Source organism: Globicephala melas, chromosome 13 (assembly GCF_963455315.2).
Source record: "Globicephala melas chromosome 13, mGloMel1.2, whole genome shotgun sequence".
NCBI lineage: Eukaryota > Metazoa > Chordata > Mammalia > Artiodactyla > Delphinidae > Globicephala > Globicephala melas.
Window position 1 is genome coordinate 63,310,769 of NC_083326.1, and position 24,807 is coordinate 63,335,575.

At 53.2% G+C, this 24,807-nt stretch overlaps 1 protein-coding gene across 8 annotated transcripts in view; it reads left to right on the plus strand.

Annotated features, from left to right (window-relative positions):
* The window catches only part of DGCR2 (DiGeorge syndrome critical region gene 2), a 69,136-nt gene extending 44,391 nt beyond the window's left edge, over positions 1 to 24,745 (plus strand). For 3 of the 8 annotated variants that reach the window (XM_030836372.3, XM_030836369.3, XM_060311001.2), the window contains 8 exons: positions 2,663 to 2,788; positions 3,498 to 3,717; positions 5,467 to 5,543; positions 6,913 to 7,089; positions 14,222 to 14,425; positions 19,664 to 19,834; positions 20,546 to 20,782; positions 22,053 to 24,745. In XM_030836372.3, coding sequence (XP_030692232.1) covers positions 2,663 to 2,788; positions 3,498 to 3,717; positions 5,467 to 5,543; positions 6,913 to 7,089; positions 14,222 to 14,425; positions 19,664 to 19,834; positions 20,546 to 20,782; positions 22,053 to 22,309 — 1,469 coding nt within the window. In that variant the 3' untranslated portion in view covers positions 22,310 to 24,745. The remainder of the gene's footprint in view (positions 1 to 2,662; positions 2,789 to 3,497; positions 3,718 to 5,466; positions 5,544 to 6,912; positions 7,090 to 14,221; positions 14,426 to 19,663; positions 19,835 to 20,545; positions 20,783 to 22,052) is intronic. The other 5 variants (XM_030836373.2, XM_030836370.2, XM_030836374.2 and 2 more) reach the window with 3 other exon arrangements.
* The last annotated feature ends 62 nt before the right edge of the window (positions 24,746 to 24,807 follow it).

A 24,807-nucleotide genomic window follows, 5' to 3' on the forward strand; every position in this document is an offset into this window, starting at 1 on the left:
CCAGGCTTGGACTCATCCCCGTCCCCACCACAGGGAGTGAGAGTGAGACCTCCCACTAAGGGGTCAGGGCCACCTGCTGCCGGGTGCCTGGGACAGTGCCTAGAGCTGCTCGGGGGCGTCTGCACCCTGAAACCCGCACTCTGGGGCTGGCCGCACACCCTCCAGCTGGCCGCCGCGCTGTCTGTGGGGCTCAGAGAAAACTCCTTATTGTCAGAGGTGGTCCTAAGAGTGCTGTAAGGCTGCTGATCCAGTGAACTCTGCCTTCCCCAGCCACCCTCACCTCTTGCTTCTGGCCCCCAGGACACTCAGGGGGCCTGTGTCTGTTGGTGGGTTTCGGTGGCAGCATGTAATGGACGCTGAATAATGAGTGATGAGGGGGTGGATGTGGGCGTTTGGATATGAAGGAAAATGGAGTAGAGAGGAAGGCTCAGAATTGCTGCCTGAACCACAGAGAAGCCTGCTCATCACAGAGCAGCGTCCTCCACCGCCACCAGGCTTTCTGGTTACTTTACTGTGCTGTTTCACCTGCCCCCCCACCCCCTCCCCGGGCTGCAGATGGCTTCACTGCGGGCAGCATCCTGGCCACCTGGTGTTTGGTGCCCCCGGCAGAACCGGTCCTTTTCTTTCTCTCCCCTCTGCCCTAGATTCCTCGTCCCTCTGTGAGCAGTTTGACCGGTTGTATACCAGGTGCCCAGGTGCTGTGCTTGGTCTGGGGAAGAGGCCAAGACCAAGTGGAACCACAGGTCTTGCTCGTTTGAGCAGGCAGAAGGGAGGTGTGAAGAGCAGGCAAAAGGGAGGTGTGAAGTGCAGGCATAGCGAAATATGCTTCAGCTACACCCAAGCTGGTCTTCAAGCTTGTCGCAGGCATGCCCGGTTTTGGCCTTTGCCCAGGCTGCGCCCTCTGCCTGGGAGGGCTCTGCTCCCCTCCCTCCTTATCCCTCAGCCCAGTGGGGATCTGCCCACTCCTCTGCCTGGCGCCCTGGAGGGACAGAGGCAGGGGCTTTGCATTGTCTCCTCCGGGGAGCGGGAAGTGGTGGTTCTCAGACATGTGCACGGGGCACCCCAGTCCCAGAGAGCTGAAGCCGTCCCACCCCAGGGCAGTGTTTGAAGAGGGCAGCTTCTCCTCTAGGTCTTTGCCTGGGGTCCAACTTATCTCAGGCACTGGGAACACATTTTATGTGTTAGAGTGATTGGCAAGCTGATCCCATCACCTGCCTGGGAAGGGACTATGGAAACTCCGAGGAAATACTCTACTGAGTAGTTAGTGGAAGAGGGACAAAGCTGCTAGGGTCTCAGAAGGACACACATGTGCTTCTTCTACAAAAATTAGGAAATGCAGGCAGCTCCAGCTTGGAACCTTAGGAGTTGTGGTAATTAAAGAAATCGATTCACAGATGCTGAGCAGCCATTGAAAGTGATCTTCACTAAAGAATATGGAAAGCTGTTTATAGTCTTCAGCTTGCAAAGCAAATCATAAAATAGTGCTTGACGTGATCCCAATAGTTTTAAGGATTTGTGTAGAAAGGAGAGATTGGAAGGGCAGCAACCTCTAGAATAGTACAGTTTATCTGTTTCGTCTTTTCAAACTTCTGTATTTCTCAAATATTTTACATTGAATATGTGTTATTTTATAATGGGAAAAAATAAAGATGATTTATTAAATAAAAACAGTGTCAGGGAATTCCCTGGCGGTCTCCTTTCACTGCCAGGGCCCAGTTCGATCCCTGCTGGGGAATGAAGGTCCTCTGCCCCTGCCCACAGGTGGGAGAGGTGGGGACTGCCCGTTGCCATGCCACGCCCCTACCACGCCCATCGCCCCACCTTGGCATGCGCCATGCCCCTCCTGGGCCACACTCCACCCACCACCCACCCCACCACCCCCGCCTGGCCTGAGGTTGTTGAGCCAGCTGCAGGCAGGTGTCTGTTGTGTCTGCGAAGTCGTGCAGACCAAGTTCATCGCCTGTGCTGACCCTGTACCGGTATCCTCCACCAGGCGCCCCCCAGCAGGCAGAGCGCAGAGGCCCCTCGGAAACATAGCCCCTGGCTCTCTCCTGCCTTGGGTAAATCTCCTCACTTCTCTGGGTCTCCTCTCTCAGACCTGCGAATTACTCTTGGACCACCACACATAAAGCTAGCATTCTTCCTCACCCTGAGCTTTCTGGTCACACTTTAACCATGCTCCAGGCCTGCTGCACACGAGGGCCTGTGCCAGGTGCCCTGACCCTGGCCTTGAGGCTGAGAGAGGGGCAAGCAGACAGAGAGGGCCACACACAGCTAAGAGGGGAGGCTCCAGGTCAGTGGGGGAGCAGCCTGGACTCTGCAGAGAACCCCCTGTGGCCAGGGATGCAGGAGGGTGTTAAGCAGGAGTGGCTGACCCTGTGATGTGCCCACAGTAGCCTGTTAGAAAATGCAACTGAGAGTCCCCATTTCGTAGTCATAATGAAAAATGAAGACTGCCCAGGCGTAATTTCAGCAAGAAGCTCATGTAACCCATTTGGCATGAACGGCACGTTTTAGAGTTCTAAAGAAAACCTGAATAGATGGAATCTGTGCTTCCTCCTCCCTGCCCTCCCAATCCCCCCGCCATCTGACTGTACCGGGGTTCACTTTGGCGTCTGGCCCTCATGAGCAGTGTCGACAGCCACTCTCTCTCTGCTTTCAGAAGTGATCGGGGAGGCGCGTCCTTACCATGGGAAGGAGGCTGTGGATCCGAGGCCGGGGCGGGCTCGAGGCGGCGACCCCACGCACTTCCATGCCATGAATGTGGCGCAGCCCGTCCGCTTCAGCAGTAAGTTGCAGACCTGCCCTGTTCATGAACAAAGGCTCACCCCCCACGTGGTCCCTGGCTCTCCCATGCCACTTGGCTGTGCCGGGGTGTCCACCTAAAATAGCCCTTCAGGGCCTCCTTTGATGGGTGAAGCTGCACAATGACCTGCCCAAAGCCACCCAACCCGAGTGAGGAAGCCATGACCTGAACCCAGGCTCTGGAACCAGGCTGCTTTTTTTTTAAGAGATGGTTATTACCTTTGGGGGCTGAACTGTACCGACCCTTTTGTAGGTGGAGAAGCAGGCTCTCCCTCCATTTAGAAATTTTTTTAAATAACTAGTTATTTAATGAACTCTCTACAATATTAGGAGTTTAAAAGAGCAGAATAAATTTAAGGAAAATTGAAAGGCAGAAAAACCACAGCTGAAACCCCCTTCTGAGTAGACATACTTAGGTGTGGTGATGTAGTGGGAATGCTCACACTGCCAGCCTGAGGAGTTCTACCAGCTCATCAGCCACTTTACTCAGCGAACTCAGCGGCTGGTCTTGACTGCCCAGCGGCTACAGCCTCATACAACTGGGAGGCTTATGGTCTTGGAGGCAGAGCTCCCCTGTTGAGCCTCAGCTTCCCCCTTCTTGGGTGGTTTCTGAGCTGCTTAGATGCAGCATGTACAATTGCATTTTGGAGTGAGGATGCTAACTTGGGGGACAACTCCCCGCCGTCTTTCATGTTTCCTAGGGAAGTGCCCGACAGGGTGGCACCACTACGAGGGCACGGCCAGCTGCTACCGAGTCTACCTGAGCGGGGAGAACTACTGGGATGCTGCACAGACCTGCCAGCGCGTGAACGGGTCCCTCGCCACCTTCTCCACTGACCAGGAGCTGCGCTTCGTCCTGACCCAGGAATGGGACCAGCCCGAGCGGAGCTTCGCGTGGCAGGACCAGCACAAGTGAGTCCGGGGTGGGGTCCGGGGCCTGTGGAGTGCCAAGGCCTGCCTAGCATGATGGCCTCCAGGACGTAGCCTCTGGCAGCCCGCAGCAGCCCCGCCCCCTGGAAGCAAATGGAGATGGGGGTTTAGGGTAGGTGTTGCGACGGGGCAGGGTCTCTCAGAGGGGCAGGGATGGGCTGCCACCTTGTGTCACCTTGAGCCAGTCCTTTTCGTTGGTCCCCCTGTGTGGGTTCTGCTGCAACTGCAGGGGGTCTGGGCCTGTGTCAGGAGGGGCTGCTCCACATGGGGCTTCGTAGGCCTGGTTCGCAGGCCATGCAGGTAGGTGGGGCGATCCTTCTGAGAAAGTGGGCTCTGCCAGGCCCGTGCTCAGTGCCTTCCATGGGCCCACTCGTTCAGTCCCCCAGACACCACAGGGCCCAGGGTGGTGACCAGGGCACGTATTAACTGGGGTGTGCCAGGTTCCAACCCAGGCAGTCTGGCTCCGGACCTGGCCTAGACCCCCAGGCTCCACAGCATCAGAGAGCAAGTGTGGAAACTGGCCAACTGCCGGCCTCTCCCAGGCCCAGCATTCAGCGGGCTTTGTTCTGGGGTCAGATGTGTGCTGAGGACCCCTTCCACACTGCCGGGGCCAGCAGTGGATCACAGGGTCACCATACTGCCAGTGCTCCCTCCGCACGATGGCAAAGGCTGCCACACTGCCATAGGAACGCAGTGACCGTGGCAGGTGGAGGCTCCACCGTTATGCCCTGTGAGCTTGGCAAATCACCAAAGTGAGAAAGATAACTCCCAGCTCGCTGGGTGGTTGAGTCCTTGGAAAAGGGAGGGGTGGGAATGTGCCCTCAGGATGGGCACATGCATGGTGGGGGCTGGAGGGGCAGAGTGGCACCCACGGCAGCTGGGGACCCACTGATGGACATCTCCAGAGCTGGGAGGCTGCGGTCGGGAGCACCTGCTGGGTGGGAGGCTCCAAGGGAGGCAGTGTGTGCTCATAGGGGTTGTCTTTTATTGAGGTGTAATTCACATGCCATAAAACTCACCCCTCAGAGCATACTACTCTTTGGTTTTAGTGTATTCACAGGTTTGTGTCCACCAAGAACTAAATTGATTTTACTTAGAATGTAAAAGCTTTATTGGTTCAGCTAATAAGAAGAGTCTTGGCAGGAGTCACCCGAGATAAAAACTTTTTCTGACTAGTGAGTTTATTATTTAGAATTTTAATGCATTTTATTAAAACTAAGTATCAAAACTTTCAAAAATCATTAATGCCTTTGAAGCTCAATATTTTAAAGGTCAATGTAACTATTAAAAATGCACACATTCAGGGACTTCCCTGGTGGCACAGTGGTTAAGAATCCACCTACCAATGCAGGGGACACAGGTTCGAGCCCTGGTCTGGGAAGATCCCACATGCCGTGAAGCAGCTAAGCCCATGTGCCACAACTACTGAGCCTGTGCTCTAGAGTCTGTGAGCCACAACTACTGAGCCCCCGTGCCACAACTACTGAAGCCCTCGCACCTAGAGCCCGTGCTCTGCAACAAGAGAAGCCACCACAACGAGAAGCCTGCGCACTGGAATGAAGAGTAGCCTCTGCTCTCTGCAACTACAGAAAGCCTGCACACAGCAACGAAGACCCAGTGCAGCCAAAAATAAATAAATAAATAAGTTTATTTTTTTAAAAAAAACATGCACACAGTGGTGCCTGCTTCCCCCTGTCCCACTGAGGTCTCCTGCGATCTGTCTTCCTGCAGGTTGTGGGTCGGCTACCAGTACGTCATCACTGGCCGGAACCGCTCCTTAGAAGGTCACTGGGAGGTGGCATTCAAAGGTAAGGCTTCCTGGTCCTTCAGAAAAGTTGTTGGGCTTGAACCTGGGGGGCGTCATCCTGACAAGGGCGACTATTGCTAAGCTCTCCACTCCAACCTTCTCCCACCCGGGTGCCCGGTGCGGGGCTGTGTGGAGGATTGGGCCCCACACCCGGGGAGGCTGTGATGGCCCAGCCCCGGTCAGGCCCTTCCGCCAGACCCAGGTGGGGCTTGGCCTCCTCCGGAACCTGTGGTGGTTTCTGTCTTGGCCATTTCTAGACTGTCCACCCTCGTTTCAAAGTCCACAACTTTAATTGGAGCATAAAAATGAGCAGAGTGTGCAGTGGACATGAACTCAGGCCAGAGAGGGAGGGACAGGCTTCCTAGAACAGGGAAGGTCAGAGTTAGGGTCCAAAACATCCTGGAACCGTCAGGCAGGTGGAATTAAAATAGATTATGTGAGTGTGAGCATGCATGTGTGAGCGTACATGTGTGTTGCTTTAACTACCGAGGTGACGTCAGGAGCCATGTGAGCAGCTGCGTTCCCACCCGCCCGTGGTCACCCCTCCTGTCCCATTGCCCGGGTGCTGGCAGGTTCCTCCACCTGCCACCCGAGCCACATGCCTTGCCCTGTCCCTCCTTGGGCTTCTCCTGTTAGGCTGCTCCTTGGGCCTCTGGCTTGAGCTTGGGGCCAGTTCCTTTTCCCAAACACATCCCAGTCCTGCTGTTGATGTGTCTCTGAGGACAAGTGAGGGCTGGTGAGCCTGGGGATCCCGGGCTGCTTGCTCTGTCACCTCCCTGTGGAAAGTGAAGGGACGTTGCACTCGGGCAGAGCTCACTTGTCTCCCAGCCTGGGGGACCTTGTGGCAGGTGGGCGGCCGTGTCTCCACACAGACCGGTCAGGGCCCCGGGCAGTGGCTTCCCCCCGAGTGGCCCCCCCCCAGTCCTCAAAGGTCCTGCTGGAGCATCCCTGACCTGTACTCCTGGAGTGTGAGTGCCTGTTCCTATTTCCCGGTGGAGTAGTTGATTCGGAAATGGCCATTAGGTTTCCAGGCTCAAGAGTCATAGCATGCCTGCAGAGGATCATTCTAGTAGGTTCTCACCTGCCCTAATCCCAGCTCTTGGGGTGAATCCCTAACCCCAGTAGAGGGTGCCAGCCTTTAGGACAGTGCGGATACTCCTGGGCACACTTGTGGTCCTGACACTGTGGTCGAAGAGAGTCCACAGCTTCTCACTGGCTGAGTCCCTCTGAGGAGGAAGGGGCGTCTTTCTCCTTCCTGTGGGCACTGCCGTCCTTGCAGGGCCTCTGACGTTGTAGTACGTTTGTAAGTGTGCCTGCCTCCCTGCTCCCTGGCCTGCTGCCATCATGCTGTGACGCTGTCTGTCCCGCAGGCTCCTCAGAGGTGCTTCTGCCCCCGGACCCCATCTTCGCGGCGGCCACGTCAGAGGGTGACGGTGTGTTCTGCGCGCAGCTGCAATGCTTCCACTTCCCCACGCTCCGCCACCACGACCTGCATAGCTGGCATGCTGAGAGCTGCCACGACAAGTCCTCGTTTCTGTGTAAAAGAAGTAAGCGCACATCTGACGCAGGCGGGCATCCCGTTTGGCCCTGTAGGCTGGGCCCCAGTGTCATCCCTGAGCCCACATCTCCCCCCAGGACAGAGGCCCTGCCCACCCCATGTCGTTAGGAGTTGGGATGACGGTGGTGACCAGAGGACCTGCCACATCTCGTGGTGTCCTGGAGCCTCGGACTCTCTTAGTCACCTCCCCCTGCTCTCCGCGGGTCCTCCAGAGGCCCTCACTCTGCTTCTCTGTCAGCCCCATCTGGGCCACTGCCCTCCAGCCTGTGGTGTCAGGTCTGTTCTGGGCCCTCTGCCAGCTCGCTCGCCCACATTCCACATTGAGGTTCTTCCAGCCTCAGGGCCATGCTGTGATTGTGCAGCCCAAGGGCAGGGCTCCCTCATCTGTCCCCTCTGGGGACCATCCCTGCCTTCGCTGCTGATTTGTCGTGGGTCAGGATTTCACAGGGGCCAGAGCCTGGTTTTGGACTTGGCCGTTGGTCAGTCCTTGCACGGGCACCATCTCATCACATTTATAGGAGCTTCGTGACAAGTCCTCCCAGTTGGTGGGCTCCTCTTCTGTCCTCAGCCATCGTGTTGCCTGTTCTGGACCTTTTCCTCTTCTGTATGAATTTGGGGATCAGTTTTCTGAACTCCCTTATTAATTGTCTATTAGAGAATAGACTTTCTGTTTAGACATTTTTGTGTTTTCTTTCAAATCTTTTTTCTCTTTTAAAACTTCTTTACTTTTTTTTCCTGGTGTTTCTTTTCTTGCAGCTTCACTTAGAAGTGGTAATAGTAAGCATTCTTATCTTCCCAACCCAAAAGGGATGGCTTTTAGTGTTTCAGCATTAAATGTAAGATTTTCTCTAGGACTTAGAAAACCAGATACCTTTATGAGGCTAAGGAAGTACCCATCTAGTCCTTGTTTGCTGGGAAGTTTTACATTACAAAAATGTATTGATTTTTATATTAATCCTTTTTCTGCATTTATTGGGAGTGTGTGGTGTTTCTTCTTCACTGTGTTACATTACTGCTTTGTTTATATTACGTGATTTTATCATTTACTCTTTCACATTAATAGATTTTCTCATTTTGAACCGTCCTCCTGGTTTTTGTATGTTTATTGCCAGCTTTGGTTTGCTGATATTTTATTTAGGATTTTTGAAACTGCTTTAAGAAGTGAGCTTAGCCTGTTACTATCATTCCTTTTCCATGTGCTCCTTGAATAGTTTTTGTTATCACATTTATATTAGGTTTATGAAATGAGCTGGGAAGCATTCTCTTTTACCAGCCTCTAAGTCAGTTTGTACTAGTTGGTTATGATCTTGACCTTGTTTGATAGACCAACCTTATAGGAGCATCTGGGCCCAGGGGCTAGGGAACTTTCTAACTTGTTACTTAGATATCATTCCACACTTAGGGAAAAGTTACTAGAATGATACAAGGAACTTCCTGTCACACGCCTTCTACACAGAATCACCAGTTATTTATATTGTGCCACATTTGCTTTATCATTCTCTCTTTGAGTATTTTTCCTAAATCTTTTGAGAGTAAATTAGAGATACTGTTCCCTTGAGGCCTAAATACTCAGTGCATATTTCTAAGAAAAACAGCATGTTCTTATATAACCACAGCACAATTATCCAAACAAGGACGTTTGATCTAGATGCAATACTGCACAATAAATACTACACAACAAACACCGCACAACAATCTGCAATTTATTATTCTGGTGTTCTCAGTTGTTTCAATAACGTGCTTTACGGGTTTTCTTTTTCTTGGCCCAGGATCCAGTTCAGAATCATGCATTGCACTTAGTTGTGGTGTCTCTTTAATTTCCTTTTGGTCTTTCTGTTTGAGTAATTTCTATAGACCTGGCTTCAAGTTTACTAATTCTTTCCTTGGCTGTGTTGAGTCTACTTGTGAACCCACTGATGGCTTTCTTCATCTCTTTTTTTTTTAACATTTCATTTCTAGCATTTCTGTTTGATTCTTACGGTTTCTCTCTGCTGAATTTCCCATCTTGTATGTTGTCAACTTTTCCACTAGAGGTTTTCGCATATTAATCCTACTTGTGTTAAATTTTCTGTGTGTTACTTCCTTCTTCTGTGTCATATCCTTGATGATCGTGTTGTCTCTGGAGTTTGGTATTTCCTTCTGGTTTTTCGTGTGCCTTGTCATATTTTGTTGAAAGTCAGCGCCTTGTATAGGACAGTGGAGGGGAGTCCAGTCATTTTGGTGCCTGGAAATAGGCTGGCCTTTCTTCTGTGTGCCTTGGGTATAGTGGGTGGAGGGGTCTGTCTCAGCAGCAGTCAGACTGTGGCTACCTTTATGCATCTTGTTTGCTACACGGCTCTTCTTAGTGTCTGTTCCAGCCTCTGCTTTAGGTTTTCCCTTTGGGCCCCTCTTCAGGGCATCTGTCCTCAAGGCCTTCCGGCGGCGTGGGCTCCTCAAGTGCTTCCCCACCTCCAGCTGGGGTTGTGGAGCCAGCAAGGGGCTTTTCAGCGGTGCCATGATGGCTCCAGGTGTGCTCGGATTGGATGTGGTTGGTGTGGGAAGCTGGAGTGGGCTGGCTAGAAGCCAGCCCATCCCTAGCCACTTAAAATCACTAACACTTCTAAAGTTTTTTCATTTCAATAGTGTTGTATAAATTGAACCATATTGCTATGCATCCTTTGGGGATTGGCTCTCTGCCAGCACAGTTCCAAGTTGTTACATGTGTGTCTTGTCAGTACTTTGTTCCTTTTTATTGCTGAGTAGCATTTAACCAGTCACTCACCTGTTGAAGGACAACTGAGCTGATTCCAGTTTTTTAAATATTTATTTATTTATTTATTTATGGCTGTGTTGGGTCTTCGCTTCTGTGCGAGGGCTTTCTCTAGCTGCGGCGAGCGGGGGCCACTCTTCATCGCGGTGCGCGGGCCTCTCACTATCGCGGCCTCTCTCGTTGCAGAGCACAGGCTCCAGACGCGCAGGCTCAGTAGTTGTGGCTCACGGGCCTAGTTGCTCCACGGCATGTGGGATCTTCCCGGACCAGGGCTTGAACCCATGTCCCCTGCATTGGCAGGCAGATTCTTAACCACTGTGCCACCAGGGAAGCCCCTGATTCCAGTTTTTGACTGTTACAGTTAAAGCTGCCATAAACGTGCACACAGGTTTTTCTGTGAATGTAAGTTTTCCCTTCTCTGGGATAAATGCACAGGATTGCAGTTGCTGGGTTGTATGGTAGTTGCATGTTTCATTGTTTATGAAACTAGTGAACTTTTTCAGAGTGTTTACATTCCCACCAGCCATGTAAGAGTGACCCAGTTTTCTCCACATCGTGGCCAGCACTTGTGATTTTCACTATTTTTAATTTTTAGCCATTCTGATAGGTATGTAGTACTATCTCATGGTTTTAATTTGCATTTCCCTGAGGCTAATGATGTTAAACCTTTCCGTGTGCTTATTTGTATATTTTCTTTGGTGAAATATCTGTCCATGTCATTTGTCCATTTTCTAGTTGGATTGTTTGGGTTTTCTACTGTTGAGTTTTCAGAGTTCTTTATGTATTGTAGGTTCTAGTTCTTTGGCAGATGAGTTTTTTACAGGTACTTTTTCCTATTCTGTAGCTTGTCTTCATCCTCTTCACATGGGCTTTAACAGAACAAAGGTTTTTAGTTTTGCTGAAGTCCAGTTTAACAATTCTTCCTTCTATGGGTCACTCTTTTGGTGTCAGGTCTGAAAACTCTTTGCCTAGCCTTACATTCTGAAGAGTTTACCCTGTGTTGTGTTCTAAAAGTTTTATAGTTTGTATTTTACATTTGAGTCTATAATCCATTTTGAGTTAATTTTTTAATAAGGTGTGAGAATTAGGTCAAGCTTCATTTTTTTGCTGTGGATGTCCAGTTGCTCGGGCACTGTTTGTTGAAAAGCTGTCTTGCCTTCATTGCATTTTGTGCCATTGTCAAAACTTAGTCAAGCATGTTTGTGTGGGTATATTTCTGGGTTCTCTATTCTGTTTCATTGAACCTTCTGCATTACCACACTGTCTTGATTACTGTAGCTGTATAATCAGTGTTGAAATCAGGAAGTGGTTCCTCCTACCTTATTCTTCTAGGTCAGGATGGTTTTAGCTGTTCTAGAGCCTGTGTCTTTTCTACCTAAATTTTAGAATAAGCTTATCTGTCTATAAAAACCTTGCTGGGATTTAGATAAGAAGTGCATTAAACCTATATAGGTCAATCTGGGGAGATGTACATCTTTACAATGTTGAATCTTCCAATGCACGAACATGGTATGTCTCTCCATTTACTTAGATATTCTTTTATTTCTTTCATGAGCATTATGTATTAGTTAATGCTCATTGCTTTTATGCCCTTTCAATGGGCAGAGCTAAGACGTGTGTGTGTGTGTGTGTGTGTGTGTGTGTGTGTGTGTGTATACATGTGCGATTTTTAATACTGATTTAGTTCCTTTAATGGCTATAGGCGTATTCACATCTCCTAGTTTTCTTGAGTCAGTTTCGGTAAGTCATGTGTATCTAGGGCGTTGCCCATGTAATCTAATCTAAATAATAGCTTATGATTTTTTTGAAGCATTTGTATGTCTGTCATTGTGCTCTCCTTTTGTTTCCTGATATCATTTACGTACTCTTCCTTTTTCTTGATCAGTCTCACTGGAGGTTTGCCTCTTTGATTCATCTTTATGAACTCCCGGCCACAGGGTTTTTATACATCTGGTAGCTCAGGCTTGTTGGTGCTCTTGCTCAGATCTTTTCTGGCTGCATGATACATCAGTTTTTGAAAGAGACATGTTATAATCTCTCACTATGCATGTTGATTCATCCATTTTTCCTTGATACTCTCTAATTTTAGCTTTATCTTTCTTGAGATCATGTTGTTAGGGACATAAGCCATTATAATTATTATATCTTCCTGGTGAGTTGAACCTTTCAATCATTAATCGAACCTTTTTTACCCATAGTAGTTTTTGTTTGTTTTACTTAAAGTCTCCTTCTTTTCCAGTGGTAGCTGTAAAATGGTGTTCCCCTGACCCCTCCTCAGGCTTGATTAATTTGCTATAACAGCTCACAGAACTCAGGAAACCTGTCTACCCACTAGATTACTGATTTATTGTGATGAGGAGACACATAAGGCGAGGTCCCCAATGAAGGAGCTCTGTTCTTGGGGAGCTTGGTGCCCAGCACAGCAGCCTGCAGAATGGTCTGGTTCCGTGTCATGGAAGCTTTCCAAAAAGGCCAGAAAGCTGTCCTTTTGGGTTTTTATGGAGGCTTCATTACATAGGCATGATTGATTAAATCGGCCGTTGATGATTGATTCAACCTCCACCCGCCCCTACCCACCCCTTCCCCAGAAATCAAGGGATGGGAACCAAAAGTTCCAACCCTCTGATCACAGGGTCGGTCCTCCTGTCAACCAGATTCCAAAAGTCACTTCATCACAGAACAAAAGACTCCTGTATCACTCTCTGCACTTAGGAAATTCCAAGCATTTGTGAGCCAGGAACTGTGGGTGAAGACCAAATGTATATGAGAAGTGTATGTTGGTCATCTGAATGACCAAATATATGTTTCTTCTAAATCACACTGTCACATACTTCTGTGAAACTCCGTTCTCTTTTCCTCTCTTTGCAGCATGAGTACTGTATACATTAGATCTCTTAGTGTTAAAAACCCAACACTGCACAGTTGTAGTTGCTTTACCATCTGCAGCCGTTTCCTTTGCCCACTGCAGCTTTGCTTCCACACACCTCTTTCACTGTCACTGGCACATACATTCCAGGTATATTACCTTTCCATATGTTATGGGCCCAGCACTACACTATAGATATATTATTTTATACAACTGCCTTTTAATTAAGTTGAGAGAATAAAGGAGGAAAAAATATGCATTTATACTGTCTTATAATTACATAATTGCCTTTTCTAGTGCTTTTTGGCTTTTTGTATGGATTCAGATTACTCTCTGAAGGTCACCTGCTTTTTGCTGCAGAGCTTCCTTTGGTGTTTCTTATCCTGGGAGTCAGAAAGCACAAGTTCTCTCAGGTTTTGTTTACCCGGGAAAGTCTTCATTTTTGAAAGACAGCTTTGCTGGATGGAGAACTCTTGGTTGACAGCTTTTCCTTTGAGCACTTAGAATTCATTATCCCACCGCCTTCTGGCCTCTTGGCAGGGAATCTTACTGGGGTTCACAATAAGTATTGTGTCATTTTTTCTTGCTCTTTTTAAGGTTTCCGTCCTCTCTGACTTCCCGCTTTCTCCCTGTGCCATGTCTGTTCTTTGTGTTTATCCTACTTGAAGTCCGTTGAGCTTCCTAGATGTGCAGGATTCTGCTTTGCAGCGAATGTGGGCGTTTTTGTCCGTTGTGTCTCCACATGGTTTTCCTGCATCTCCAAGGGCTCTGCTCATTTTCTTCATCCTTCCTCCCTCTGTTTGAGCAGGAACACTTTTATGTAAGTTTCTTGCCCTGCACACTCCTGATCATGTGGGTCACACAGATTTGACTCCAGTCAAGTGTGGCACAGACCCGAGGTGTGGCATCTTCTGCGAGTTTTCCTAGATGTCCCTACCCCACTGAGAGACCAGAACATCTCCTCCTCGTGTACCTGAAGAGAACCACACCCCTGCCTCAGCCCTCATGCCCAGCATTGGGCGTGTCTCCTACCTGCTTCAGGGCCTGCGCCTTCACCCCCTCTTGTCTCACACCAGCAGTTCTTCCTCCTCTGGTACCAGTCGGCTTTGTGCGAATTCACTGTGTGTCTCAGTTCCAGTGGACCGTCTCCGAAGGCTCATTTGAGATACATTCTGATGCTAAAAGGGCTGATACCCATGATACCTGCATTTTATAATGGAGGGAATCTCACATGTAATGCGCTTAGGCACTTGAAAGCAAGCGCTTCTCCCCGGGCTCTCTGTCCCTGCTGTCTGCTCGTGGCCAGGTATGCTGAGCAACGTGTTGTCCTGACAGTGTGCCAGGCGGTCTCTCAGCCCCTCCCTGTGAACATGGGCAGACCCACCACCCTGGAAGGGGGTGCTTCAGGTCCATCTTGCCAACTCCTCTGCTGTCACGTTGGCCCAGGCCCGGGTGGGGAGTCAGGGCTCCTCTGGCTGGTGACCCACATATCTCTTCCTATTGCAGGTCAGACATGTGTCGACATCAAGGACAACGTTGTGGATGAAGGGTTCTACTTCACCCCCAAAGGGGACGATCCGTGCCTGAGCTGCACCTGTCACAGAGGGGAGCCCGAGATGTGCGTAGCTGCCCTGTGCGAGCGGCCCCAGGGCTGCCAGCAGTACCGCAAGGACCCTAAGGAGTGCTGCAAGTTCATGTGCCTGGACCCAGGTGAGATGGCGAGCTCGGCCTTGCGTGGGCTGCGTGTTCACATGGCAGCTGTGACCAAGGGCTGTAGGCCTGTCTTCTCTCCTGGTTACACTCAGAACTGGCTTCCGTCGTGGTCCCCATTGGAGCTCTTCCTGTTTCTGAGTGTGGTGACGTGGAAGGTGATGACAGTTTCTGTTGCTTGCCATTATCAGTCTTTACTGTTAGAATCTTTAAGAAAAAGATTAAATATTACCCACAGTTTTGACATAAAACTCCTCCCCACTCGGTGGTGACTCACGGTGGACGCCAGGGGCCATGTGGTCTCTCGGTGACCCTCCTCCTTCCACTTCTGATAAAAGAGCAGCGGGTGGGACTGTCCTTTCAGCCCTTAGCACAGCAACTCACGCACCTGATTGTTCTCCACGCCAGAGCAGCTGGCATCTCCCTGTGAATTCATGACCTCAAGAGAAATGTAAATCAGAAGCATGAATTTCAATGTGAGCGACACGGGCTTGTGGGCCCCACAGCGGACGGCTTGGGCAGGACCTATGGAGGGAAGCTGGAGCCACATGTGAGGGCCACACACCGAGAGCCGTCCTGCTCCCCAGGGCCATCAGGGCAAGCCAGACAGCGTCAGGCTGGCTGAGGCTCGGCGGGCCGGGTGCTCTGGCGTGTATCCCAAACCTGTGTGGCTGGCTGTGGTGCATGCAGAGGCCATGTTTGCGAGGACCCAGCAGGGGACATGGAGCTGGGGTGCGCTCAGGCCTCCCCATCCCACAGGGTAGATGGTACCCGCTACTGAAGGGCACATGCCTGCAGATGTCTGACAAGCCAGTTGGGTGCCTGCCAGGTCTCCTGCGCCCCAGCCACATCACTCTAGCCTCCAGCTTACTCACCTTCCACGGGAGTCAAATGCTGGCTCTCACAAGTCTCTTCACCAGGATTCCTGGTTCCGTTTCTCAGGAGTTGACTTCTGCTGCCTTGACTCTCTGTCCAGGCTCTGTAAGAATGACCAAACATATACAAGCGTGACTCGTTTGTGGGCATGCATGGCCCGTGGAGCCCACCCAGCTCTGAGGACTTTTCAGCAGACCACGGCCTTCAGGGCATCTGGGCAGGATCAGAGCTGCCACAGGCCTCTCTCCAGTGCAGCCAGAATAGCCCAGTCAAGGCCTCACCCTGCCCCACACTGTGGCCTTGCTTCTGCAGCCTTCTGACTGCCTCCCAGGCCAAGCATCCTCTTCTGGGAACTGCCCACACTGCACCAAGGAAAGAGACACCAGGAAAATAATCTCCTTCAACAAGGCTAGGACGTCTGCTCTCACACCATGTTCGGGGTTGTATGGGAGGTCAAGGGCAATGTCAGAAAAGGCATCCAGACCAGAAGGGAAGAAATGAAATCATTTCTTGTTGTAGATGATGTGATTGTCTGCGTAGAAAATCCTAGAGGATCTACAAGAATGTTGCTAGAATTAATAAATGTGTTTAGTTTAGCAAGGTCTCCAGATACAAGGTCAATATGCAAAAATCCATTATGTTTATATATACTACCTGTAAAAAGTTGGAAATTGAAATTTTTAAGAAAAGTACCATTTATTAGTAGCACCAAAAACCATGAAATACTTAGGTACAAATCTTACAAAATATGCACACCGTCTGTATGCTACAAATCGTTAAGACACTGATGAAAGAAATCAAGGGCATAAATGAAATAAAAGGTTCATGGATCAGAAGACTCAATATCACTAAAAGGTTAATTCTCCCCAAATTATCTATAGATTCTATACAGTACCAACCAAAATTCCAGCAGGGTTTTTTTATAGACATTAACAAGTTGATTCTAAAATTTATGTGGAAAGGCAAAGGAATTAGAATAGCCAAACCGGTTTTTAAAAAGAACAAAGTTGGAGGATTCATAGCACCAGATATAAAACTTACTATATAGTCATAGTAATCAAAACTGATTTTTTAGCACAAGAATAGACACATAGGTCAGTGGAACAGAATAGAGAGTCTAGAAATAGTCTACACTTATGTGGTCAACTGCTGTTTAACAGAGGTACAAAGACAATTCAATGAAGAAAGGATAGTCTTTCAACAAATGGAGCTGGAACAATTGGACATCCATAAGCAAAACAAAAAAATTAACCTTACACTACACTTCTTGCAAAATGGTCATACACCTATGTAAAACTTTAAATTATAAAATTTCTAGAAAAAAACATACGTTCTTTTATTTTATTTTTAATTTTGGGATATAGTTGATTTACAATGCTTTAGTTTCAGGTGTACAGCGAAGTGAATCAGTTAGACATAGACATATATCCACTCTTTTTTTAGATTCTTTCCCCATATAGGCCATTACAGAGTATTGAGTAGAGTTCCCTGTGCTACACAGTAGCGTCTTATTAGTTATCTATTTTATATATAGAGTAGTGTGTGTATGTCAATCCCAATCTCCCAATTTATCCCTCCCCCCCAACATATGTTCTTTTAAAATTAAGTCTTTTAAAAGAAAACAGGAGAAAAATCTTTGTAACCTTGGGATATGCAACATTTTTAGATCAAAAGCATGGTCCACAAAAGAAACATTGATAAATTAGACTGCATCAAAATTGAAAACTTCTGCTCCTTGAAAGACCCTTAAAGAATTGAAAAGATAAACCACCAACAGAGAAACACAGATCGGACAAAGGTCTTGTATTCAGAGTATATAAAGAACTCTCAAAACTCAATAATAAGAGAACAAACCACCCTGTTAAAAAATGGGCAGAGGCTCTAAAATGACACTTGACCAGAGCAGATGCACGAAGTCAGCCAAGCACCTGAAAAGATGTTCAGCGGTCATTCAGCTCATTCAGGAAACAAATCGACGCTGAGCAACGGCCTCTTCTTCCGTCCTGCGCTGGTGCCCGGGCTTGGGGCCGAGAGGTGTGAGGTGCTGGCCGTGCACCAGCCGGTAGCAGAGCCTGCATCAGGGACCAGGCACCCGCCTCCGATTCCTGCTGAGCTTCGGCTCCACCTGCTTCCTCCACAGAGACTGGATGCTGTCGTTGGCACCGAGCCCAGTGGGGCGCCAAGCTCCTCGTGGTGGCCTGGGGAGGCCTGGGCAGGCTTAGGCATCAGACCAACGGTCAGGCCAGCGGCCTCCGGGGCCCCTTCCATTCAGCAGCGTCTGCTGCAGCATTATGTGTCTTCTGTCGGGGCCCAGGGCTGGCCAGGGACCTGCAGCCTGGACCACAGCAGGCAGCCCCGCCTGGCACTGTCCGGACCCCATGGAGGGACCTGACATGTTGAGGGCCCCCGGGGGCCCCTGGCTGGCCTCTGCCCCCTGGGACAGTACTCTTTTCTTCATGTCTGACTGCTGGTACCTCTTCCTGGTGAGTACCGTGGATGACGGTCAGGGACCTTGGCCGTGTCCTTGGGCTTATTTTAGGACTGAGCAGGAATTAGTCATTGCAGAGGCCCGCTGCTTTAGTTACCCCCCGACCCTGGGGTCTCTGAGCTGGCCGCCAATTAACAGCAGCCCCGTGGGCTGACAGACCTCCTCCCGGACGGGGATGAAATGTTCCCTTGAGACCGGCATCAGAACAGCAGCTAATTAATGAGAGGATGTTTCCTTTCACACACTTACTCCAGTGTTGTCAGCAGTAAATGCAGCTTTGGGGGAAGCTTTCTGGCCCCATGGGAGGAGGGCCAGTATGAGCCTGGCCATCCAGTTGGCACCTGTGTTGGCTGTGAAGTGTCTCCTCAGGGCTGGCAGTTGAGGACTTGCCCATGTGGCTGTTGCAGAAGTGGGAGTGGACACAGAGGCTCCCATGGCTCAGGTCACTCCTGCCCAGTGAAGCTCCCTGGCCTCCATGCTGCGTCTGGAGGCAGGTGTTCCCAGATCCCCCTGGTTCCGATTCTGTGACTCGGCGGAAGTGGCAACCTCATGCAGGCGAGAGCCCTGGGAATGCCTGACACCGTTCTCTCCCTCTCTGCCTTGCACCAGCACCTCTCCTAGCAGCACCCAACAAGCCTGGTGTGTGCCGGGCAGGTCAGGTCAGACCCTGAGCTAGTGGCCAGTGGGATGTTGAGTTGCATCCCCGGCCTCTGCCCACCAGGTGCCAGAAGTGCCTCCCCCGCCTGCTGTTGGGGACCGCCAAAGGTATCACCAGAAGCTGCCAGTGTCCCCGGGGGTGCAGAGTCACCCTGGTGAGGCCCCTGGACACGTGTGGTCAGAGGCACAGGGCCCTTAGCAGAGCGCCCTGCAGCTGCAGCCTCCACAAGCAGAGGACTTTGGGACGCTTGACTGGTGGGGCGGGGTTGGTGCTCACCACGGAGCTGCTGCCCAGGCCCTAGGCCCCCACCGCTTCTGCCCCAAGACATCTGGGTGCAGGCCGGACTCTGGCACCCCAAGGAAGCTGCTGCGGGACCCTGGGCCTCCACCACGGAGCTGGCCCAGAGCAGGCCCTGCCCAGCCTTACTCGGGCGGGTGCTATGACCCGATGGGGAGAGGAGCGTGAGTTGGCGGCGGGGTTCCCGTGTGAACACTTTCTCCCTGGGTGACCCCTCTCCATCCTACGAGAACGTGAGTGTGCAGTTGAGTCTCTGGCGGTGGCCCCCAGGCTCCCCACCCACAGAGAGGGTGGGCAGGAGGGTGGGCGTGGGGAGGTCAGGAATCAGAATAGCCAATGCGTGTATGTTTAACTGAATCACTGTGCTGTACACCTGAAACTAACACAACATTGTTAATCAACTGTACTCCAATATAAAATAAAAAGGTAAAAAAAAAGAATCAGAACAGACACAGGGCTGAGGGTAGACAGGGGCTGTAAACAGGGACTCTGGGGTCCAGGGGAAGCTGCACCTGCATCCTCTCCGGATCACCTGTGGGGTCCAGGTGACCCCAGCCTCCACATGTGAGCACTGCTGGGTGCAGGGGAGGGGCAGAGAGCTCTGGGCCCCCCGTAGGACTGAAGCCAAGCTCTGAACTCAGGCCACTGACACAGCCCTGCTGACCTCAGCTCCCCTGCATCAGGGAGGACCTGGGTGCTGCGGCCGGATGCACAGTCCTGCTCAGCACCCCGTCCAGCCCCGAGTGGCTTCCGGGGCTCAACCCCAGCAATGGGGGCGGGTGGGGAATGGGGTAGCGACAGAGCCTTCAGGAGGGGCTGAGGCCAGGCTGCGGCATCCCAGTGGCTGTGTGCGGGGCCTGGCACTAGGAGGGGTCAGGAGGTACACTGCCTGGGGGGCCAACCCCCCTCCTGAGAGCAGCTCTCCCCGTCCGCACAGACGGCAGCAGCCTGCTGGACTCCATGGCCAGTGGGATGCGTCTGATTGTGAGCTGTGTGTCCTCCTTCCTCATCCTGTCACTGCTGCTCTTCATGGTCCATCGGCTGCGCCAGAGGCGCCGGGAGCGCATTGAGTCCCTGATTGGAGCAAACCGTGAGTGCCCAGCCCTGCCTCCCACACAGTGGCTCGGTGGCGGTCCCAGGGCAGGGAGGAGGAAGACAGGGCTGCCCGGCAGCTGTGCCCTGCCTGCTCCTGCTCCCACTCCCAGGCTGAGCCACACGAGTGTGGTGGGAGGGGCGCCAGCCCTGGCCTCCCAGGGTGTGTGGGCACCTGCCGGGGCAGCCTGCCCGCTAAAGACGTTGGACACCCGTGGCTGGTGGCAGCTTAGGGAGCATGGTCCACCCTCCTCAGCCCACGTTCTCTGCCACAGCTTGTGCCTGCGTAGAGTTTCTGAGATTCCCCCTTGTCTCAGTGAGCAAGCCAGGAGGCTTCCCAGTCCCTGTGGGGAGGGGGGCTGAGGATCATGGTGACGAGGGACCACAGCTGCTGTGTTAGGGCCCCAGGGCCTCCGAGGGCACACGTGTCAGGTCTGAAGGCCCCGCATCACGGTGAGCCCTCCTGGAGATGGAGCTGCAGGGTGGGCAGCACGCCGAGGCCGTCGCGGGTCACGCCCAGATGCGCTGAGAGCGCGGGTTCTGCGGGCCGGAGCTGGTGGGTGGGTGGGTGGGGCTCCCAGTGTGGATGGCAGGTAGCAGCCGGGCACAGGCGTGTGACTGTCGGAGTGCGGGGTGCCCTGGGCCTAGACGTGGCAGGTCCAGCCCAGGAGTGATGGCTCCGGGCTTGTTTCTCTCTCCAACCGCCCAGTGCACCACTTCAACCTCGGCCGAAGGATCCCTGGCTTTGATTATGGCCCAGATGGGTTCGGCACAGGCCTCACACCGCTGCACCTCTCCGACGATGGGGAAGGCGGTACTTTCCATTTCCATGACCCTCCGCCTCCCTACACCGCGTACAAGTACCCGGACATCGACCAACCCGATGACCCGCCGCCACCCTACGAGGCCTCCATCAACCCGGACAGCATGTTCTACGACCCTGCAGGTGACCCCCAGGGCAAGGGAGCCATGGGTCACAACCAGTTGGCATGCGGGCCAAGGCCCTGTGGCCCCCCAACTTCTGCCCGGCCTTCTGCTTTTGCTTTGGTTTTCCCTTTAAGATGGTCCCACCGTCTGGGGTGGGCACACTCTTCCCAGGGTCGCAGGTGGCCACTGGCAGTGGTCTCCCTGCCCCTGCCTCCCTCCCGGGAACTCCTGTTAGTGAGCACCCCTCGGGGCCCCCTCAGCAGGGCCCTGTGGGGAGTGGGGTGCCCGGACGCTGGGCTGTCAGGCATGGTGCACGTGTGGTGAGCTGAGGAGACACCCCCTCGGCATGCCCTCCTGTCCAGCGGCCACTTGAGTCTGTTGTTCATCTGATACTATGGAAAATCATTCCTCACAGGTGAAGCAGAAAGAACAGCAGGTGTCCTGCCCATGGCCTGACCTGTCCCTGTCCCTGGTGTGCACGCAGGTGTCCCATCCTGATTCCCTGTGTGTTACACACACATGCACACGTAACACAGCAGGCTGGGCTTTGCAAGGCTGGCACTGCTGTGTTCTTGGTCTGTTCCCGTCAGTTAGTCCCGTCCTTTGTGGTCTGCACCGGCAGGAAAGCCTTGGATTTGACCTCTGTCCTTGGGACACTGATTGTCACAATATGCTGTCCAGGGGGCCAGGGTGGGTAGGACGAGGGATGCTTCTGGGAGTGCGAGTTCCAGATGCCTCCGTAGACCAGGCTGCAGGGGAGCAAATGCTCCCCGGGGCAGGATGGCAGGACTGCTGGGCTGGGGGTGTCGGCCAGGGGAGCGGCGGTGCTGGGTCCCTGAGCCCCGAGCTTTCAGAGAGCACCTGCAGGAATAAGGAGGGGCTGCCACCAGGTCTCCCTCAGACCAGGGTGTTCTGCAGACCCCCAGACAATTGGCCGGGCTGCCTGCTCTGGTCCATCTCCTGCACTTGCCCCCGTGTTCCAGCCCATGTCTAATGCATGTGAGCCCTGCCTGGACCCCCAGAGTCTGAGAGGGTTTCCCCCTCCCCTCCCTTTGATCTGATGACTCAGTCAAAGCGTGTCCCCTACGCACACATCATGCTTTGCTCACGGCTGTACCCCTGCTCCAGCCCCACACAGCCCACTTGCATGGCGAAGGTGCGGGGTGAGCACGGTGGAGCCCCGTGGGGCAGGCTTTCGCCTGCCCGGCAGTGTTGGTGGGAGCAGGCAAGCAGGAAGAGCATACCCCGAGCCAGGACCACCCCCTGCTGACCTCCATCTCCTCCCGCAGATGATGACGCCTTTGAGCCAGCAGAGGCCGCCCAACTGACCACAGGGGATGGTGGTGGTGAGGGTGCAGTGCCCCGGCGCCTGGAGCAGCCCCTGCCCACCCCCAGGGCCTCTCTGGCCGAACTGGAAGACTCAGCCGACAGCAGCAGTGTCCTCCTCGTGCCCCCTGACCCCGCCCAGAGTGGCAGTGCCCTGGCCACAGAGGCGCTGCCGGGGGGCGGCCGCCACAGCCGAAGTTCCCTCAATACTGTGGTGTAGAGGACGGCGGGCCCGCGGCCCAAATGGGCAGGGAGCACCTATTTGCCGTCGAGAAAAACGCTGATCCCCTTGGGAGACTTGAGGGGCCCCTGAGTGAGCCTGGACCCAGCTGCACAGCCACACCCCTGACGGCGGGCACACAGACACCACGCCAGCCCCCAGGGCGCCAGCACCTGCCCGAGGGTCTTTGGGGGCTTCAAACACACGCGTAGCTTTGGGTCACTGTCTTTTTCTTTTTAAACGGCAGAAGGATGACAGAGTTGGTGAGACCACACGTGTCAGGAGCAGGGAACAAAGGAGGCGCCATACGCTCTAGTGGGGCTGGACACTCCAGCTCTGATGGACTTGCTTGCTGCCACGCGCCCTCCAGAGGAGCCCGGGCTGCCGCGCACGCCTAGCTAGCCGCCGCTCGAGAAGGCGCGCCCGGGTGGCGGGTGTCTGAGGACTGTCAGTGCAGTCGGGGCAGATGGCCTTGGAGGTTGCCCCAAGGGCTGCTCTGGCGGTGGTCCCCCAGGTCCAGTTGTGAACATCCAGCTGTGGGGGCTGGGGGCTGGCCTGGTGCCCGAGGTGCCCAAGGCCCTGAGGAGGGCAGCTGGGAAGGAGGCTGGACTCTGTACTGTCTTTCCAGCTGGGCTCCGTGAAGCTCAGTTGCACACCAGGAGGCCTGGGCCCCACCCCAACCATTCTCTCCCCGGCAACACAATGCGTGGCCCGCCCTGGGCAGCTCTGGGGTCGGGCTGGGGCCTTTAGTCACGCATGAGTGTCCTGGCCCTGGATCCTCCACTGGGGCTGGCTCCTGGCTGCTGCCCTCTGGAGCCCCCACTCCTGCTGAATTTGCCCCTGGACCTGGCCTGCCCCCACCCCACCTTGTTTGTGCCATAAGGGTTGTGTCTTTGGGGGGAGGGATGGCTGAAATTCACATCCTGGGCTGTCCATCTCCCAGAAGTCCACTTCCTGCCCACCACCGCCACCACTGGAGCCACGTGCCCAGTGGCCGCATGCCACCTTCCTGTCCCCAGCAGCAAGGTGCTGGGTGTCTTACCCTGGGGGGCCTTTGACTGAGGGTCACTGTTGCCTGTTTCTGGGCAGTGGTCTTGTCTCCTGACATGGGGTTTTTAGCATTTCTGAGGTTTGGAGGTCAAGCGGGTTTTGTGCGATTTTTAGCACATTCATATCTTTTCTACGTTGAATGTCTGGATCTTTTCTTTGTTGTGTGCATGTGTATCTGTGTGCGTATGTGTGTGTATGTGTCTAAGTGTTTGCAGGTGGTGGCGGTACACGGGGACTCAGGCCTGGGGCCCCCCTTTCCAGGGCCAGCCATGGCGTGCTGGGCGGCCCCAAGGCGTGGCCCTCAGCTGAGAGCAGGGAGCCCTTCCCTGGCCCCTCGTGCCCTCCTAGACCAGCAGTGAGCGGGGGATGACTTGAAGTGGGTGCTCTGTGGTGACAGGCCTCGCTGGCACAGTCCATTTCTGGACACGTTCTCACAGTCTCCCGTTGGGGACCGTTTTGTTCTTCCCGGGGCAGCATGAGCTTCTCAAGTTGCCCACAGACCGGGGTTTGGCCCACAGGAGCCAGAGTGCTGCAGGCAGCCCCACGCGGGCAGGCTGCGTGCTGAGCAGGCCTGCACTCCCCCTGCCAAGGACTGGGACTGGAGAGTGGCTGCACTGGCTGCTGAAGACAAAGCAGAACATGTGTCCTGCCTCCACTGTGTTCTGGGCACTGAGCAGCTGTCACAGGCCTTGTTGGTGCTAGGTGAGGGTCCTGAGCACTCCTGCTTTGGAGTGGGCTCCCCCGTGGAGCCCCAGAGGATCCTGCCCCCAACAGCTCAGGGTCCCTCCCAACCCCCATGTCTCTGGCCCAGGCTTCAGACCCGTGTGTACAGGGCAGGGCGTCTGGCACTAGATGTGTGGGATTGGGGACTGAAGGACTGCTGGGCCAGTTGGGCATGTGGGAGTCACTAAGGGGGTGGCCCGGAGCAGGCTGTGGGGGCCACAGATGGGGGCCTGCTTCTGGACAGGCCAGGGCTCCGGGGTTGCTCAGCCCACGTGCAGCACTGTTTCAGGCCTTGCCTGCTGCCGGCAGTGTCCCCAGGAGCTAGTGCCCCAGGGGCTGAGCTCCACTGGGGATGGGGGTGGGGGAGTAAGGGGAGAGGTTGGGTCGGCCTTCTGCCTAGGCCAACCGTCATGGGATCTGGTTGTGCTCCGTGGTCAGACGAATCCCAACCAGCCCTGGCTGAGAGTCTTGTGCTCCTGTGAGAGCTGCTGACCTGCTTGGTGGGGGTGGGTGTCTATAGGCCGTTGTCTCAAGGCCTGTTTATGTTTTCCTTTCACTAAGGGTTTTTAGTTTGGGTTTATTTTGGTTGGGCTGGCACTAATTCTTAAGATGCTGTGAGAACCGTTTCATCCGAATGCCAAATAAATTTGTGTTCTGGAAGAAGTGTGGTCCGTCCTCGGTGCGGCCCCAGCTGGAGCAGGAGGCTCCAGCCAAGTTGGGGCCGA